At 44.0% G+C, this 17,915-nt stretch overlaps 1 protein-coding gene across 1 annotated transcript in view; it reads left to right on the top strand.

Moving 5' to 3' along the window:
• Positions 1-17,915, top strand: part of plrdgb (PITP-less RdgB-like protein) — a 112,709-nt gene that overhangs the window by 36,014 nt on the left and 58,780 nt on the right. Inside the window, exons 7-8 of the mRNA XM_016257796.1 lie at positions 4,454-4,576; positions 17,029-17,216. Of these exons, the coding sequence (XP_016113282.1) occupies positions 4,454-4,576; positions 17,029-17,216 (311 nt within the window). The remainder of the gene's footprint in view (positions 1-4,453; positions 4,577-17,028; positions 17,217-17,915) is intronic.

Below are 17,915 nucleotides of genomic sequence, written 5' to 3'. Positions count from 1 at the left end.
GCGCCATTCCCCTCTACGGACCGGATACGTGCGCTTTTTTGCTCCTCAGTTCAGTTCCCCATGGCGAACCCTGTTGGAGTTCCTCCCGCACCCTCGGCAGTCAGGCGTGGCGGAGCGCCAGACGCCAGGTTCAGCACTCGTGTGCATGCCCAAGGTCAGCCCTTGTGCTGGGCTAGGTGCCCGTGTGTAGTGATTCCCCCTTCGGGTGATCCCACATGTGTATTCTTCCACGGTACGGCTCCCCTCACGGTAAGCCCGTGTCTTTCCCTGGCAGTCGTTCACTGCCATCTCTGCTGCGTAGTGATCTCACCCCAGGCGGGTTGAGTCTACCGCAGGGACTTCCATATGTAGTACTAACCTGAGGGCCAGTCCATATGTGTAATTTCCACATGATACCGCCTATGTGCGGGATGTGGCTTCCGTAGCGTCCCAACTGGGTACGCCAACTGTCATTGGCTTGTTTAGTTAACACTCGAAGGTGATTGGGCTCTCGGGCGAGATCCCAATTCGTCAGTCACTGACGGAACGTCTCCGTTCCCTCCTTCAGGGAACGAGGGTTACACAAGTAACCTAGACGTTTCATATCAGCCAGGGATCCTCAAATCTGGCTCACACTTTCCTGCAGAGTTTAGCTCTAACCCTAATCAAACTCATCTGAGTATGCTAATCAGTGTCTTCAGGATCATTAGGAAATCACAGGTGGGTGAGATTGATCAAAGTTGGAGCTAAACTCTGCAGGAAAGTGAGTTTAATGAACCGGATCCCTGAAATAGGCCGATTTGCTTTTCATAGGGTGTTTGAAAATACCCCTTTCAGTCAAGTCCTCCTTATTCTGAAGTTGAGATTGAGAAAAAGGTGTGGTTGCAGAATTCAAGAGACAGAGCGGGTGGACAAAAGGAGCGCCACCACCATCTTCTGACTAGTTGAGAGACTTTGGGGGAAGATTGAGCTTTGCCAATTAATACTTTAGCACATCAAAACACATTTTCAGCAGCGGTCAAAGTAATAATTTGGTATTTTTTATTTTTATGTTAATTTGTACAGGGTATATACAGGAATCATGGAGTTAAATTTAATACCTTTTAAGACCTTTTTTAAGACTTTCCATACATTTTAAGACCTCGTCGCCACTCCAAGTTTTAACCCGTTACATCGGCAACACTTTAACTTACATTTACTATATATTAATTGTAAGATAGCACAACTAAACAGACTTCCTTTGTGATAACTCCTTATAAATACAACATAATTCAGAAGGGGGAACGAAGCACAAACTAATTAATTGAGTGACTAACCAATGCAACCCACGAAACAAGAATTAGACCAATAAACAAAACAACTGACAAAACGTATTGAGGAGGGAAAATAAAACTCTCCGAGCTAACGGGGCAATAAGTTCACACAGTATATTCAAAAGTTGTATTTGTAACATCAACTCTTATAACTGTCTGCAAACCATAGCTGTTCCGTGGAACACTTCTCATGACAAAAATCTGACTGATCAGACAGTTTACCTGTGATTACAGAGTGCTTGATTTGATGCAGACTTGACAGAGTGTTAGTACTGCACCTGATTGGGTCTGAATGATTATGGAAGGTAAAATAATTATCACAACTATTACATCATTTTAATTGTGCATCCCAAGCCCATGCCAGTAAAAAAAAAGCCCAAAGTAGCGCGCAAATTACCATGTCCCAAATATAAAAATGGCATTTCCATCCCTAAAATACATATTTTACAGTCACTGTTGTTATGCACATTTATCATAAACACAGTTCAAATACTTCCTACTAGTGTGGCCCAAAACATTTAGCACATATTTATTACAGGTAGAATGCAAAATATTTCAGTACAAGCATTTTAACCAAATGTAAATTATGCAATATTTCAAAACTTTAACCCACTGGGGAAAATCAACCCATGGCAACAGTTTAAAAGCAGCCCAATTTCATGGAAAAAAAACGACAACAACCCTGCATCCAACACGAGCTGCAGAAGTCAGATTTAACTGATCACGGGTCAAAAGTAAGGAGAGATAACTGACAAGATGTTGGAGGATTGGCTCCTCAACAGATCCCAAGCTCATTGACAAATATCTTTTATCGTAAGATGTGCTCCCTTTACAAAATGCACGTGCGATCACGAAATCGAAAGTGAAATGCGACTGTGAGTGCTCATTCAAAAGGGATTTAAATACCCCACATATTGATGGTGGCACCCTGATGCGCTAAAATTATATACAATATTAGAATGTTTGCGGGAGCAGACACAAAAATCGCAGGAGCGGATGGGAGAATGCGGTAATGGTCAGAAATTCAGTGAGAGCAGGATCAACAAGCTCCACGCTATCATGCAGGTGCACAGTCAGTCAGTGAGCACCGTAACAGATTAAGTCAAATCTTACGGGATTCCGTAAATAAACTACACAGAACCCCACTATTCAGACAAATATACAATGAAAAGATGACACAAAATTTAATTGGCATTTGGCATTGGAAAATGGTATTTAAGACTTTTAAATACTTTTTAAGGGCCTTAATTTTCTCTAAATTGATTTATCAACTTGTAATACTATTTAAGACCCTGCGGACACCCTGTTGTAGTATTTTTTATATTTGTATAGATAATATGTAGTCCCTTTCAGAGTGTTAAATTAGCTGTATTAACCTGAATTGAATGTTTTCTATTTTGTATTTAATAAATCCATTGATTTGAAATCCCTTTGACTACTGAACATTTTTGACAATACAGACATTAGTTATGTGGTGACTGCATACATTTCAGATATATAATATCAGTTTTTCCCAAAGACTTAAATTATAGTAGCTAAAAAGTATTTATTGTTATTTATTAAACAGCTTTATTGTTGTAGATTAACAGGGCGTGTTGGCATAGTGAGGGCTTCCTGGGGTTAAGTGAGGGCTGCCCGTGCAGGGCCATTGCTAAAGGTCGAACGTTTTGCCAATGAGCAAATTCTGGCGCTGGTAGCCCGCTGGGGGCCCTTAGGCTAGCCCACAGCAGGCTTATTTGCAGGGTCCTCTAGGTTAGTAGTGCCATGTTCATGACATTTTGCTTGGAGAACAGGGTCAAGACCAGCTACGAACTGTCTAAATCTATCCATGACAATAATGGACTCGCCATAATTTGGAAATGCTTCCAAAACCAGTTTTGTGATCTCTGCTGCAAATACTTCCAAAGGTTCTTTGGGCATACGTGGTCAGGCATTCACAAAAGTTTTAAAATGCAGCAAAAATTGTTTTCTCCCAAAAACATAATTTAATGCAGCAACACACAGTTCATAGTTCTGTTGTATGTCAGGAGACAGGGAGAGCCAGTAAGTTAAAGCATCTCCACTCAACCTCATAGACAAAATGACGGCCAAATCGTGCGTTTGTGCATCAGCACTTTGTGTTGAACTCTTTGCGTTCCACTGTAGGTGCAGATTCATTATCGGCACTATCATTAGGGGACAAAGCACATGCGGGAAGCATGCGAGAATTGGTAGACATTTTCACTAAGTAGTTGCTGTTTAACTTGTAACGAAGCAAGTGGTAAAGTCATCCACTTCAATTAAACTGACGACTTTTCACTGTGCACTCACTAGAACGTTTCAGGGTGCAATAAAAAATGTCTTTGTTCTAAACTAAGAAACTTCTAGAAACTGCTGCCAGTCTGTAACCTTTATTTTTAGCTGCGAATGCTCCAGTCTCTTCTGCATGGATAACATAAATAAAACACAGGTTACCAGGGTGATAATTAATGTTTCTTCTTTTAATCAGACAAGGGCAGGCGCACAAAATATCTTTCTAAACCATAAATTGACAAAAAGTGAAATAAAATAATGAATTCAACATAAAGTTACACTATTATGGAATATGGACTCATATTTTGGCCAGAAGCAATGGCTTAAAGTTAAAACGTCCTATCAATGGATTCATTGGTGAGCAAATGATACAAAGCAAAATGTTTGTGAATCTGTTCTGACTAAGAAACAAACTCTTTGTTAGCCTGATGATGAGTAAATGTTCAGCAAATTCTTTGGGCATATGTGGTCGGGCGTTCACAAAAGTTTGAAAATCCAGCAAAAATGGTTTCCTCCCAAAAACATAATTTAATGCAGGCACAGTTCATAGTTCTGTTGTATATCAGGAGATAGGGAGAGCAAGTAAGGTAAAGCATCTCCACTCAACGTTGTAGGCAAAATGGCGGCCAAATCTTGCGTTTGTGCATCAGCACAGGCCTTAACTACAAGGGAATTTGGTACATCTTTGATAGCCTGATAATGAGAAAATTTAGTTTGGATTATTCCTTTAAAGTATATTTCAGTTTTTCTTAAAAAAGGAAATGTAGAGAACACCACAAACATTGTTTATATGTTTTAAAAGTATAATGATTACATGGGAATATAGGTTGTCTTTCTGCTGCTTACATTGTGCTATGTGCTTGTTTCAGGTGTGCCTGGTGGCAGATTCTGTTGGTGGGGTTCTTTGTTTTGACGCCTTGTGTTTCAGTGCTGACAAGCAACACAAAAGTCCTGAGGGTGGCAGCATGAACAACAGTACAGAGAGTCTGAAGGTGCAGATAAACATGCACGCACACAAAACCACCCTGAACTCCTGCCTTTCTATTCTGTTTAGAACTGACTGTCATTCTGTCCTTATCTGACATAAATCAATGTCTGCTTGAGTGAATCCTTCACATCTCTATCCTTCAAAGCTTTTTTATCCGTTCTCATGTCTAAATGTCATAGGGCATTTTTTCCCATTCTAGTTTGTCTCCTCCTCAGCTTTCTCCCTGTCTTTAAGGATTCATTTCTGAAAATTTGTCATACTTCATGTTATTTCAACCCATATTGCTTTCCTTCTGTCCAGAGTTTAATTTTTACCCAGTGTGTCTACTATTTGTAACAGTATTGCAAGATTTCCAGTGACCATGTCTATCTGTGTTTCTTGGTGCTGATGGTTTAATAAAAGCTCAGTCACCTGTGTAGTGCCAGCGTGTGATAAAGGAACACCACATGGCACATCAGCTGATGAGCAGATGCCTCAGCAACAGTGGAACAGAGGCAGACAACCCAGTTTAGGGTTCAATGAGTCACTCTGTTACACATGTGGCTATGTTGCTTGAGGTGCATTGTTGAAGAGTTCATATCCCACAACCCCAACACATTACCCAGTTACTTTTACAGCAGCCTTGAATACAGAGGGAAGAAATGAATTAGGAGAAAACAATTAGGAGCAAAAAAGACATAAATGGGGTGTGCTGGGGTGAAAGGAGTGAAGTTGATGGTCTAATTGTAGGTGTTTAAAAAAAAAAAATTAAACAAGAAGATAAACCAAAAGAGTAACTCCCAAATACAATGTATTACATATAAACAGCATATACCAGAACCAAGGAAACAAAGAGAACAGGAAATAAACAGAGGAAATATGAAGACAGAAACAATGGAACAAAATGAATATATTTAAAGTCTCTGAAATGTCAGTCAACAGAAAATATGTACAGTGGTGTGAAAAAGTTTTTGCCCCCTTCCTGTTTTTTTTAATTGTTTGCATATTTGTCACACTTAAAAGATTCAGATTATCAAACAAATTTTAATATTACACAAAGATACCCTGAGTAAATACAAACTGCAGTTTTGAAATTATGATTTCTTTTATTAAGTGAAAAAAGCGGTCCAAACCTGCCTGGCACTACGTGAAAAAGTAATTGCCCCCTAAATCTAATAACTGGTTGTGCCACCCTTTGCAGAAATCAAGCGTTTGCGATAAATGGCAATGAGTCTTTCACATGAATGTTGGCCCACTCTTCTCAAGTTTTCTCCATTTGTGGATAATGGCTCTAACCATGGTTCGCTGGAGTCCCAAAGCCTTAGAAATGGCTTCATAACCCTTTCCAGACTGATACATGTTAACAATTTTTTTTCTCATCTGTTCTTGAATTTCTTTAGATCACGGCATGATGTGTTGCTCTTTAAGCATGCTTTACTTTGTCAGACAGGTTCTATTTAAGTGATTTCTTGATTCAACAGGTCTGGCAGTAATCAGGCCTGCATGTGGCTAGTGAAATTTAACTCAGCTTTCTAAAATTATGTGGTTAATCACAGTTCTTTCATGATTTAAGAGGAGGGGCAATTGATTTTTCATGTAGGGCCAGGTAGGTTTGGACAGCTTTTTTCCCTTAATAAATGAAATTATCATTTAAAAACTGCATTTTGTATTTACTTGCATTATCTTTGCATAATATTAAAATTGGTTTGATTATCTGAATCTTTTATGTGTGAGAAATACGCAAAAAATTAAAAAAACAGGAAGGGGGCAAAAACCTTTTCACGGCACTGTATGTACTGTATGAAACAGTTATGGGAATTTGGTTATTATACACAATTTGTTAAAATAATTTTCATTGAAATCACACATAATTTGTGGCATCTATAGAAGCATATATCCTCACTTTAAGGACCACAGAGTCCATGGTAGGTTCATCTTGAAAGGTCTACAGGTTTCAATTTGGAGAAAATTAATGGGATTTATACTGCTGTTGCAATGTACAGTATTTCATTTACAATTTAACCTAACTTTGTGATTGGCAGTATAGTGTTTCTAGAGGCCGTTTGTGAATATGAAAATAGATTCGATGGTGGGAACTTTAACCTAAAGTGTAGGAGCCAAAACGTGTTTAAAAAGGTAATGTGTTATTCTCATTTTGACTATTGAGTGGTGCTGTGAACATTACAGAGATTTCAGTGTATATAGGTTGCCTTCCTACTGCTGTAGGTAGGTGTTGACTCGGAAGGGCAAAAAGTTTTACTACTACTAGGCATGGGCCGATTACCGGTTTTAAGGTATACCGCGATTTGAAAATTTCACAGTTTCAAAACCACTAATATTCTCTGTTATACCGTTCCTGCAGTATGCACTGTTTTTCATGTCTCCTCAAAGACTGAAAGTGTAGGAATCCCTCAGGTTGAGTGCAGTGAAGAGAGTAACACGACCCTCCTCCTCCTGTTGGTGCGAGCACGGTCAGTCACGTGTGTGTAGGATGGCCGAACTTAAAGGGTTAGTTCACCCAAAAATGAAAATTCTGTCATTAATTACTCACCCTCATTTCGTTTCAAACCCGTAAGACCTCCGTTCATCTTTGGAACACAAATTAAGATATTTTTGATGGCATCTGAGAGCTGTAGACGTAGGCATAGACAGCGGCATAGACAGCAACGCAACTGAAATGCTCCCAAGTCAAGAAACGTAGCAAGGAGAATAAAATAAAATAACGACTTCATTCAACAATTCGTCTCCTCCGCATCATCCTGGTGCCATGGAAACAGATCCGGCGTGACGCAGCTGACACAGAGCAGCATACGTTGTTTACGTCCAGCAGATATTCTCCAAAATGGCACCAGGGAGATGTGGAGGAGACGATTTGTAGAATAAAGTAGTTTTGGGGGGGGGAGGTTTACACACAAAAAGTATTCTCATAGATTCGTATAATTGTGGTTGAACCACTGATGTCACATGTATTATTTTACAGAACTCCTTACTACGTTTCTGGACTTGGGAATATTTCAGTTGCATTGCTGTCTATGCAGGGTCAGACAGCTCTCAGATTCCATAAAAAATATCTTAATTTGCGTTCCGAAGATAAACGAAGGTCTTACGGGCTTTGAAACAACATGAGGGTGAGTAATTATTGACAGAATTTTCATTTTTGGAGCTGCCCCTGGAACTTTCGAGATCGGCAACCGGACGTTTTTTGTCTTATTGCAACTCGCCTCTGTTCTGGACTTGCACAAACTGCGTTGCAATGCAATCATTTTCCAAAATGTAATTTATGTGAAAATATGAAGTCTGTAAACGTCCATTAACACGGGCCAGAGATGCTGAAGATGGACGCACAGAAAAAAATACTGTAGCAGGTAGATCACTCACTGTTCATGATGCACGAACTATTCGAAGAAAATCCTCAATATTGATTTGGGGGTTTATATGAATATGTTTCTGAGGGGAACTGACTGTCTTCAGAAAAGTTTACGTGGTATTTTCTTTTCATCTCGTCTCTGTATAATTCATAATAGGGACTTTAAGCAACAACAGCTGATGGAACGGCAACGGCGATTTGACGTAAACTGTTAACTACCGTATAGGGCTGTGTATCACCAGCAAAGTCACGATACGATACTTATCACGATACAGAGGCCACGATACGATGCGTATCACGATACATGACTGCACTGAATTTCACCTCAGCAGAATTTAGAAAAACAGCTGTTTATTAGACTCTGCTTACTATAGTGCCATTTCTAACTATTGGCAGAGCAGGCAGTTGACCTCTGCATTATGAAGGGCCTCCATAACTGTACCACAGTACAATATAGGTAATGGCATATGTTTCATGTTTACATTGTGCACTCCCCACCAGGTACAATATTCTGATTGTTTGCATCTTGTTTTTAATCCCATAAATAATAATGTACTTGTTCTAATAAATTTATATTGTAATGTACTCATTCTAATATATTTAAAAAATCATTTACATTGCTGGTAGGTTATCATTGCACAAATTAACACACTCTTTACAATAAAAAAAACTAACCTAAACTAAGTTCTAAACTAACGCGCTGTCTTCACTGTATCTAACGCACACACGCTCAAGGCTGATTTATACTCGAAGCGATGTCGTTTCGCGTGGCGGAGTGCACAACATTTTTTGTAACTTTCCGCCCAGCTCCGCTTCTGAAGATGCACGAGTTCAAAGCAACTCTAGCCAAACATGCACGTCTGTGCCAGCATTTGTGTGAAACAGAAGCAGTTTGATGTTAAGTGCAGTCACACAAACAGATCACGTTGCGGCCGAACTCAGGCATTCAGGAACAAACTTTTTAGCGCTGCCCCGCAGTTTTATCAACTAAATAGCTTAGTCGCTCAAGAGCTACATTATCTTTCTCAACAAGGAGCTGGTAGCATCATTGTTTCTAAAGGAATTAAAGCCACAGCTTTACTGTTAATAGAGAAACACGGCAAAACGGTGGTAATTCATACATACACAGCCTCTCTCTCTCTCTCTCTCTCTCTGTGTGTCGTAAATGAACAGTTGATGAATTACACTTTTCTGAGAATAGAATATTGAAGTGGAGATCGCTAAACTGCAAGCTAACCGCTGTTTTCAGAAAGCAAGCGTGTTTATCCACAGTGGAGAGAGAGCGCATGTGCACATGGTTGCCAGGTTGACAAAGATAAGTAACACACTTAGCAGATATTTCCGTATTGTGCAAGTGTAAAGCTCTGTTTTGGGGATTACGTTTCTTTATATCAGGCAACCCAGTTGTGTTCCTCTGCGGCCAGATTAAACCTTGTTGTAGCCTATATATGCTCTATTAAAATAGAAACCTCGCACTTTTCTACTCAATTTTAAACGTAAAATTTTAAACAAATTAAGCGTGGTCCACTGCTGCACACGTGCCACAATATCGATATATGGCCAGCTGTATCGATACTTGTATCGTCAAATCTCTGTGACGATACATTGTCGTATCGATATTTCGAACACAGCACTACTGCTGTAGCCAAAGAGCACAAAAATCACTAAGCAACAGCAACAACCAAGAGGAAAGGGAAACATTCAATCATTTATCATTAGCGTAATAAAAAATGTAATTTAAACAGGCAATAGAAAGCTGATCCCTTTCGAAGGTTCACTTCACGTTGTGTATGGGGAAAACTCCTGTTTTACTCTGTACTGAAGCATGATTTGTTCACGTTTGTGTAGCTGCACAAACCAATGGCGATTTAGACCGCCAGAAAGGGCGGAGCCAACGTGTATATAAATCGGTTCGCAGCGCCATTCATCAGATCATTCTCCTTCAGCAACGAGGATCATCTCTTCGCTGATTCTGGAAGAAGCCAAGAGAAGAAGCAGAGGAAGAAGCTCCAGCTCTGCTTGCCGCCGTCGAAGATGCCGGAAGCAGCGAAGACTCACTGTGGCCATCCGGCGCTTGAAGAGCAAGCTGAGTATTCCTAAAGAGCTAATTTTTTCCAGCGTGCGTTGTTGCAAATGTCGCGCCACGAGTGTGGCTCATGCAAGGAACCCTTGCATGAGATGGACGAGCACAGTGAGTCTCGGCAGCACCCACATAGAGGCTCATGCTCCCATTGTGAGAGTATGAGTCTTTCCCGCCTCCGTTCACGGATCGCCTTCTTTCACAAAGGTGGTCCCCCTCGCTCAGCCCTCCCGTTTCATTCTCTCCTAAGAGAAAGAAACAGCGGGGCAGCGGGTCTTTGCCAGTGGGCTTGAGCGGTGTCACGTCGGCTCAACGCTCGCGTGCCTCGCCCTCCCCTCGTGTGTGTGTGTGTGAGAGTGTGTATGTGTGTGTGTGTGTGGGGCGATCCGGTCCATCTTATTTCATCCACACTGACTGTTCTCCTCCTGATTTTAGTTTGTGCTGTTGGTTTTTACTTAAGGCTTTTGACCCGTTTTTATATTGTGCTGCAGTAAAACACGCTTCTACACTGAACTCTGAAGGAAATTCACACTTACGGTGAATATTTAGAATTTCTCGCCTCGCTGGTGTGCTTCACACAAGATGACTAGCGCCCCTCCTTGGTTGTGAGCAGCTTGGTTTCATTCGGTGTGTCTGAAGAGGACACTGTCAGCGGGGACGTTATTGCTGACGACTCTCATGTCCTTGGCAGCGTCTGACACAGAAGAGTGGGGAAATTCCGGCGATGAGCCCGAAGTCCCTCCCCCCTCTCAAGCTCCGAGGCCAAAGCCAGACGCTGAACTCATCCGCGTCCTGTCAAAGGCGGTGGAGGACCTGGGCCTCGAGTGGTCGCTCCGGAAGAGCCCGCCCACTGCCTGTTGGATGTGTGGTACCTAACGGGAAGCCGTCAACCGTCCTCTCGCCAACGCCCAGCCATGCCGCGCTCTTGCCTGCAGTTCATGACGAGCACACCAAGACGTGCCGTGCCCCCTACTCGGCCCGGGTAAATCCCTCTACAGCAGCAGCTCTCACCATCGTTGATGGTGCTGACGGCAAGGGATACAGCAAGCTCCCCTCTCTGGAGGAAGTGGTTGCTGCTCATCTGTGCCCGCCATCTGCCCTGCAGGACCACCTCGGCGCTTGCCAACAGGGCTTATACAGCAGCCGGCCAGGCCGGTTCGACACTGCATACAATGGCAGTTCTCCGCAGCATGAACGAGTCTGGCCAAGAACACCAGGAGGCTTTCAAGGAGCTGCGCACAGTGACCGATCTGGCTCTGCGCCCCATGAAAGCAATGGCGCAGGCTGGTGGTGCTGCAGCTCCACCTATGGTTAAACTTCACTGAGATCAGGGACACTGAGAAAATGGCCTTCCTCGACTCACAGGTCTCGCCGAAGGGGCTGTTCGGCCCCGCTGTAGATGGGTTTGCAGAGAGGTTTTCGGAGGCTCAGAAGACGTTGCAAGCGCTGTTTCACTTCCTCCCCAAGTTCTCTGGCCCCGCAGCTGCGAGTCGCCAGAAGAACCCCGCCACTCAGCCTGCAAAGCCGGCGCAGCCTCAGCCCCAACAAAAAACAACGAAAATCGGAGCCTGGGCTGCAACAGCGCTCCGAACGGCAAAACGCTTCCCTTTCCCGAGTTGTGCTGGACCCCAAGCCGCCAAAGCCGTCCTGATGCGCCAGAGAGAAAGAGGAGGGGCTCTGTTCTCGCCTCGGCCGGAACGCCCCAAAAAACAGCTTGCTTTCATCCTCCATCCCTCCGAGCATCTCTGCAGGTGCAGCGCGTACCCAAATGTTTTACCACTGTGATAGCGGACCCACAAATTTTCTCTTCACTCTCTCTCACTCACTCATGTGAATGCGAGTTCCCCGCCACTTCTCGGTGAGCTCTCATTCGAAAAAAAAAACAAAAACAAAACTCTCGCCTCCCATTTCACGACTTGGGCAGCCATTCTGTAAATATCGGGTTGGGTTTTAAAAACAATTAGACAAGGTTACTCAATTCACTCGCAGGCCAACTCGCTTCAGAGGTGTCATCCAAACTTCTGTTCCGGACAACGAAGCACTCGTTCTCTGACAGGAGATGCAGACGTTGCTTGCAAAAGGTGCTGTGGAAATAGTGCCCCCAGCTAACAGCGAGTCAGGCTTTTTCAGCCGCTACTTTCTCGTCCCAAAGAAAGATGGCGGGCTCAGACCAATTCTGGATCTCAGGCATCTGAACCACTTGCTTATGCTCCGGTAATTCAAGATGTAATCTATAAAACAGATCCTCGTGCACATTTGCCCAGAGGACTGGTTTTTGGTTGTGGATCTGAAAGATGCATACTTTCCCATTCACATAGCCTCCCATCAGAGACCGTTCTTGAAATTTGCGTTCGAGGGAGTGGCTTATCAGCACACAGTCCTTCCGTTTGGACTGTCTCTCACCCCACGTACTTTCACAAAGTACGTAGACGCCGCTCTTTCCCCTCTGAGATAGATGGGAATCCGTGTTTTGAACTACCTCGACGATTGGCTGGTTCTATCCAGGACCGAATGGGAGTTGGCTGCTCAAAGAGAGCTGTTACTCAGCCACTTGGAGCGCCTTGGGTTGATCATCAACCCTCACAAGAGTCAGTTGTTACCCAGGCAGCGAGCGTTCTTTCTGGGAAAAATTTTAGACTCTGCCCAAATGCGGGCATGAGTTACGCCGGAACGATCCCTGACTATTCAGCGATTGGCAGCATCCCTCAAACCGAGGACGACACGCCCCCTAAAGGTTTTTCAGAGGTTGCTAGGTCTTATAATGGCTGCTGCCTCTGTGATCCCTCTGGGCCTGCTTCACATGCGGCCCCTTCAGTTTTGGCTTAAGGCCCGCATTCCACCCCACACCTGGCGCCTGGGGCAGCTTCACCACCAGGGTAGACCACCTCTGTGTCAAGGTTGTGGCCCCCTGGACGACCTCTCACTTGTTCCAAACAAGAATGAGATTAGGCATGATCTCCAGAAGGAAGCTAGTCACAACGGACGCTTCCAACTCTTGGTTGGGGCGCCCTGCTGGAGGGCAATTCGGCCTTCGGCTGCTGGTCAGCCCCGAAGCAACGCCTGCATATCAACTGCCTAGAAATGTTGGCGGTTTTCTTAGCCCTGAAAACCACCCCGTCTCGGTCCGGTTGGACAGCATGACAGTGGTGGCTTATATCAATAATCAAGGCGGTCTCAGGTCACACACTCTTTGCAGGATGGCTCGTTGCCTCCTCTTTTGGGCACACAGGGAACTCCTCCCGCTAAGGGCGGTTAATGTGCCGGGCAGATTTAACTTTGGCACGGACATGCTGTCCAGAGGCAAGGTAGCCCCGGGCGAATGGGCATTACACCCTCAAATGGTTCAAGACATCTGGTCAGTCTTCGGGAAGGTAGAGGTCAACCTCTTTGCCTCAGAAGACAACTCTCACTGCCCAACATATTTTTCGATACAGCGAGATGCTCTGGCCCACGATTGGCCTAGTGCTCGCCTATACGCTTTTCCCCCGATCACCCTGATTCCTAAGGTCATCAGGTGGGTCAGGGAGACCAAGTGCTCTCTCCTCCTAGTGGCCCTGTTCTGGAGGAACCAGGCCTGGTTCCCGGAGCTAGTGCAGCAGCCCCGTAGCCCATTCCGCTGAGGAGGAACCTTCTCTTGCAGGCGAAAGGCATGATTTGACATTCCTGGCCGGAGCTGTGTAGCCTTCATGTATGGTGCCTCGACGGGGGCTTGATCCGCTCCCAGCGAGAGTGAGCAATACCATTTTGGAGGAAAGAGCGCTGTCTACAAGACGACTTTACAGACAAAAATGGTTGGTCTTCCTTATTTGGTGTTCTGCATGGGGTTTGGACCCGATATCATGTGATGTGTCCCACGTGCTGACCTTTTTGCAAGAGCTGCTCCCTCCACGCTCAAAGTATATGTGGCAGCTATCACAGCGAATCGTTCTCTCGAAGCTGGCCATTCAATCGGCAGGAATGACCTGATCGTTAAGTTCCTGAAGGGTGCACAGAGGCTGAATCCTCCTTGCCCTCAGACTGTGCCATCTTGGGACTTGTCTATAGTCCTGCGGGCCCTAAAAGGGCAGCTGTCGATCAGCGCCTCGTGTCTCGAGTTTGGGCCTAATGACTGTAAGGTCATCCTAAAACCGAGACATGGTTATGTTCCTAAGGTACTCTCAACTCCATTCAGAGATCAGGTGATCTCCCTACTGGCGCTTCCCGTTACAGATGGTGAGCAGGGTCCAAACATGCTCTGCCCAGTGAGGGCTCTGAGAGTATACCTGGAGTGCTCTAGCCGGTTGAGGCAGTCTGAGCAATTATTTGTTTGCTTTGGAGGCCGCCATAAAGGGCTGCCGGGCACGAAGCAATGACTTTCTTGCTGGATTGTTGATTCGATACGCATCAGAAGGATTGCAATGCCCTATAAGTGTGAGGGCCCATTCCACAAGAGGGATGGCCTCCTTCTGGGTGTGGTCCAGCGGAATATCTATTGGGGAGATTTGTGTGGCCGCCGGCTGTTCGTCGCCGTCCACATTTGCCAGATTCTATAACTTAGATGTCCTTGCTTTGCAGGGGCGAGTGTTATCTGTTTAAAGTTCCACTCTTCCCCTTGGGCAAGGTGGTTATATTTGAGCCCTCAGCTACCAGCTTGGGGCACAATGTGCTCAGGTTTTTGGGGTCCTTGTTAGTGCTCCGGGACTGGGCTCACAGAGCAGGAGATCCTGTATCTGCTCATAGCACGGCGTGATTGGATGCGTTCCCCATACACAATGTGAAACTGACGTAAGATAAGGGAACGAGTGTTGTGTCACTTGCCGTGCTATAAGCTGCACGAATCGATGACTGTCGCTTCAGTCGAATGGCCTTATGAATGGCGCTGCGAGCCGACTTACATACACGTTGGCTCCACCCTTTCTGGCGGGCTAAAGCACCATAGCTTTGTGCAGCTACAAAAACGTGAACAAATCAGACTTCAGTACGGAGTTAAAACAGGAGTTTTCCCCATACACAACGCTCGTTCCCTTATCTCAGGGAACTGAGCTTACGTCAGTAGCCGGAGTGTTTTTGGCATTTAAGACAACTTATTGTCAGAAGAATGGTTTTTAGTCTTGTATGATGCCAATAAGTCTAACAACCTAGATTTACCATGCAAAATACACTCGCCTTTTAATCTGTCACGTAGTAGAGTCTATGGCAAATTAGCTCGCTGTACTCCCGTAGAAGACCGTTACAATATACACGTCATGAAGTAGCACTTTAAGTTGCACAATCACACTTTTTTTGCCGTTCCATCAGCTGTTGTTGCTTAACCCTAACCCAAAAATGAAAATGCTGTCATTAATTACTCACCCTCATGTCTTTTCAAACCCATAAGACCTTCGTTCATCTTCGAAATTCAAATTAAGATATTTTTGATGGAATCTGAGAGCTGTCTGACCCTGTATAGACAGCAATGCAACTGAAATGTTCCCAAGTCCAGAAACTCAGTAAAATCAGATCAGTAAAATAATCCATGTGACATCAGTGGTTCAACCGCAATTATACGAAGCAACGAGAATTTTTTTGTGCGCAAAAGAAAAAAAAAAAACTTTATTCAACAGTTTGTCTCCTCCGCATCACCCTGTAAACAACGTATGCTGTTCTGTGTCAGCTGCGTCATGCCGGATACGCTGTTTCCTACATTGTTGTGATTTGATCTGAACGGAAACAGCATATCTGGCATGACACAGCTGACACAGAACAGCATACGCTGTTTACAGGGTGATGCAGAGGAGACTAATTAATTAAATTAAAGTCCTTATTAAAGCAGTGTTTCAGCGCAGCGCTGCTTTGTTTACAGAGGTAACCAAGGAAACGTTGTATCTGGTGTTCCAGAAGTGCCTCCTGCTGTCAGAGAGTGAATCTGCATCTCATTCAGAGCATATGCTGTTTACTTCATCAGGCATGTAGTATAATTTCACAAAGCTAATCACAGAACATTCTGTTTTTGCTTGAAATTGGGTTATTATTAAATCAAATTATGTATATGAAATTACATAACTAAATATAAATTAGGGCTGCACGATAAATCGCATGCGATATTTAACGCGCATCTTGTCAGTAAAGCCATTCTGTAATCAGCAGTAAATCTCCATCACGTGCGGGCTTTCACATGTAGCAGCATTAACTACACAGAGCCGTTGTTCACTGACAAGTTGCACAAGACCACGATCATATTTTGCGCATGTTTTTCGCAGCTTGTCGGTGAACAACGGCTCTGTGTAGTTAATGCTGCTCCATGTGAAAGCCCGCACGTGATGGAGATTTACTGCTGATTACAGAATGGCTTTACTGACAAGATGCGCGTTAAATATCGCATGCGATTTATCGTGCAGCCATAATATAGATGATAAGTATATGAATTATATAACTAAAATTAAATAACTGTAATTACAGATTTAGGTTAAATAAAGATGTCAGTCTTTATTTTTTTTCTTTTTAGGAAACAAATTAAAGAAAAAATAAACTAATTCTAGTGTTCGTAATATTCTGTATGTTGCTCAAAAACAAAATATATTGTGTTCAGCGGAAAAAAGCTTTTTTTTACCCAGTCATTTAAAAATAACACATTTTAGAGCTGTAACAACATTACCGTGATACCGTGATATTTTTGCTTAGGGTTATCATACCGTCAAAATCTCATACTGGCCCATGCCTATTGGATACTAAATTGGACATTATGCACGCTGGTGGTTTGTGGAGTCAATAAATTGTGTATGGTGATGCAAACAGAAGAATGGTCTTCTCATTTCTAATAGAGGAAGTAAACAACATACTTCAAAGTAAGAAAGCTTGTCAACCTAATTACTCTGGGATCAAACAACTCAGTAGCTTAAAGTATTAGATTTAGCTCCTACAGCAATGAAAATAATAATAATAATAATGATAATAATAATAATAATAAGGAAGCAAGATGACACCCACAACTGTGAAAATTTGATAATGAGGAACGTACACTTCTGGCTGTACAACTGATTTTGGATACAGCGTTTTTTTTGTTTTTTTCCAGGAAAAGCCAGGTGTGGTGAGATTTCTGAGCCCCACTCTCCGAGGCAGCAAGCGCCTGAGTAAGAGCAACATTGATGTGTCAATCCCATGTGATGCACTGTCTGGAGACCGCCATCCACTCACCCGTATGCAAAGTGACTTGTGTGATGCAGATGTGGCCAGTGGTCAGCGTGAGATCTTTATCGGCAGGTGAGATATGGGTTTGTCCTTTGCTTCACTGCTTCACTGTCATTGTGCATGCTCCTCCCAAACCTTGTTAATAAAACATAATTTCACGAGTTCACACTAACATATAATGTGATTAAGCAATTAGTAGCATATTTGGCGTGCTGTCCAGAGGGAGGGCTCCGAGCTCGGGTTAAAGCCCGAACCCAGAGAACTCCCCCAAAGAAGCTAATGGCATGAGACAGCAGCCGGAGAGAAAAGTAGCCCCCCAAAAATATGTGTGCCATGAAGAAAAGTAGGGTGTGCGAGGAGGCGGCAGGTTGACTGGGAGGGGTCGTGAAGTGCTTAAATGTGAGCTGCGACCCTCCTCGTCAGATGGCAAGCCCTCCCTGTCGCCGAATGAGGAGCACGATGGAAGGCCAGGTGAGGGACTCTCGCTGCATCCGAAGGGAGCTGTGGCTCTGCTGCACCGGAAGGGAGAGTCCCTCTTGCTGCTGAATACGTGGCGTTGTTTAAAGCGTCGGTTGGAGGGCTCTCACTATGACCGAAGGGAGTCACGGCTCTGCTGCACCGGAAGGGGGAGCCCTGTCCGATGCTGAATAAGCCTTGAATCTTGAAACAACAGATGGAGGGCTCCTGCTGTGACCGAAGGGAGCCGCGGCTCTGCTGCATCAGAAGGGAGAGCCCGGTCCAATGCTGAATAAGCCATTAGTCTCGAAACGA

Source organism: Sinocyclocheilus grahami, unplaced genomic scaffold (assembly GCF_001515645.1).
Source record: "Sinocyclocheilus grahami isolate Dianchi unplaced genomic scaffold, SAMN03320097.WGS_v1.1 scaffold1598.1, whole genome shotgun sequence".
Classification (NCBI taxonomy): Eukaryota; Metazoa; Chordata; class Actinopteri; order Cypriniformes; family Cyprinidae; genus Sinocyclocheilus; species Sinocyclocheilus grahami.
Note: the sequence above shows the minus strand (reverse complement) of the source record. Positions and strands in the feature narration are given on the sequence as shown.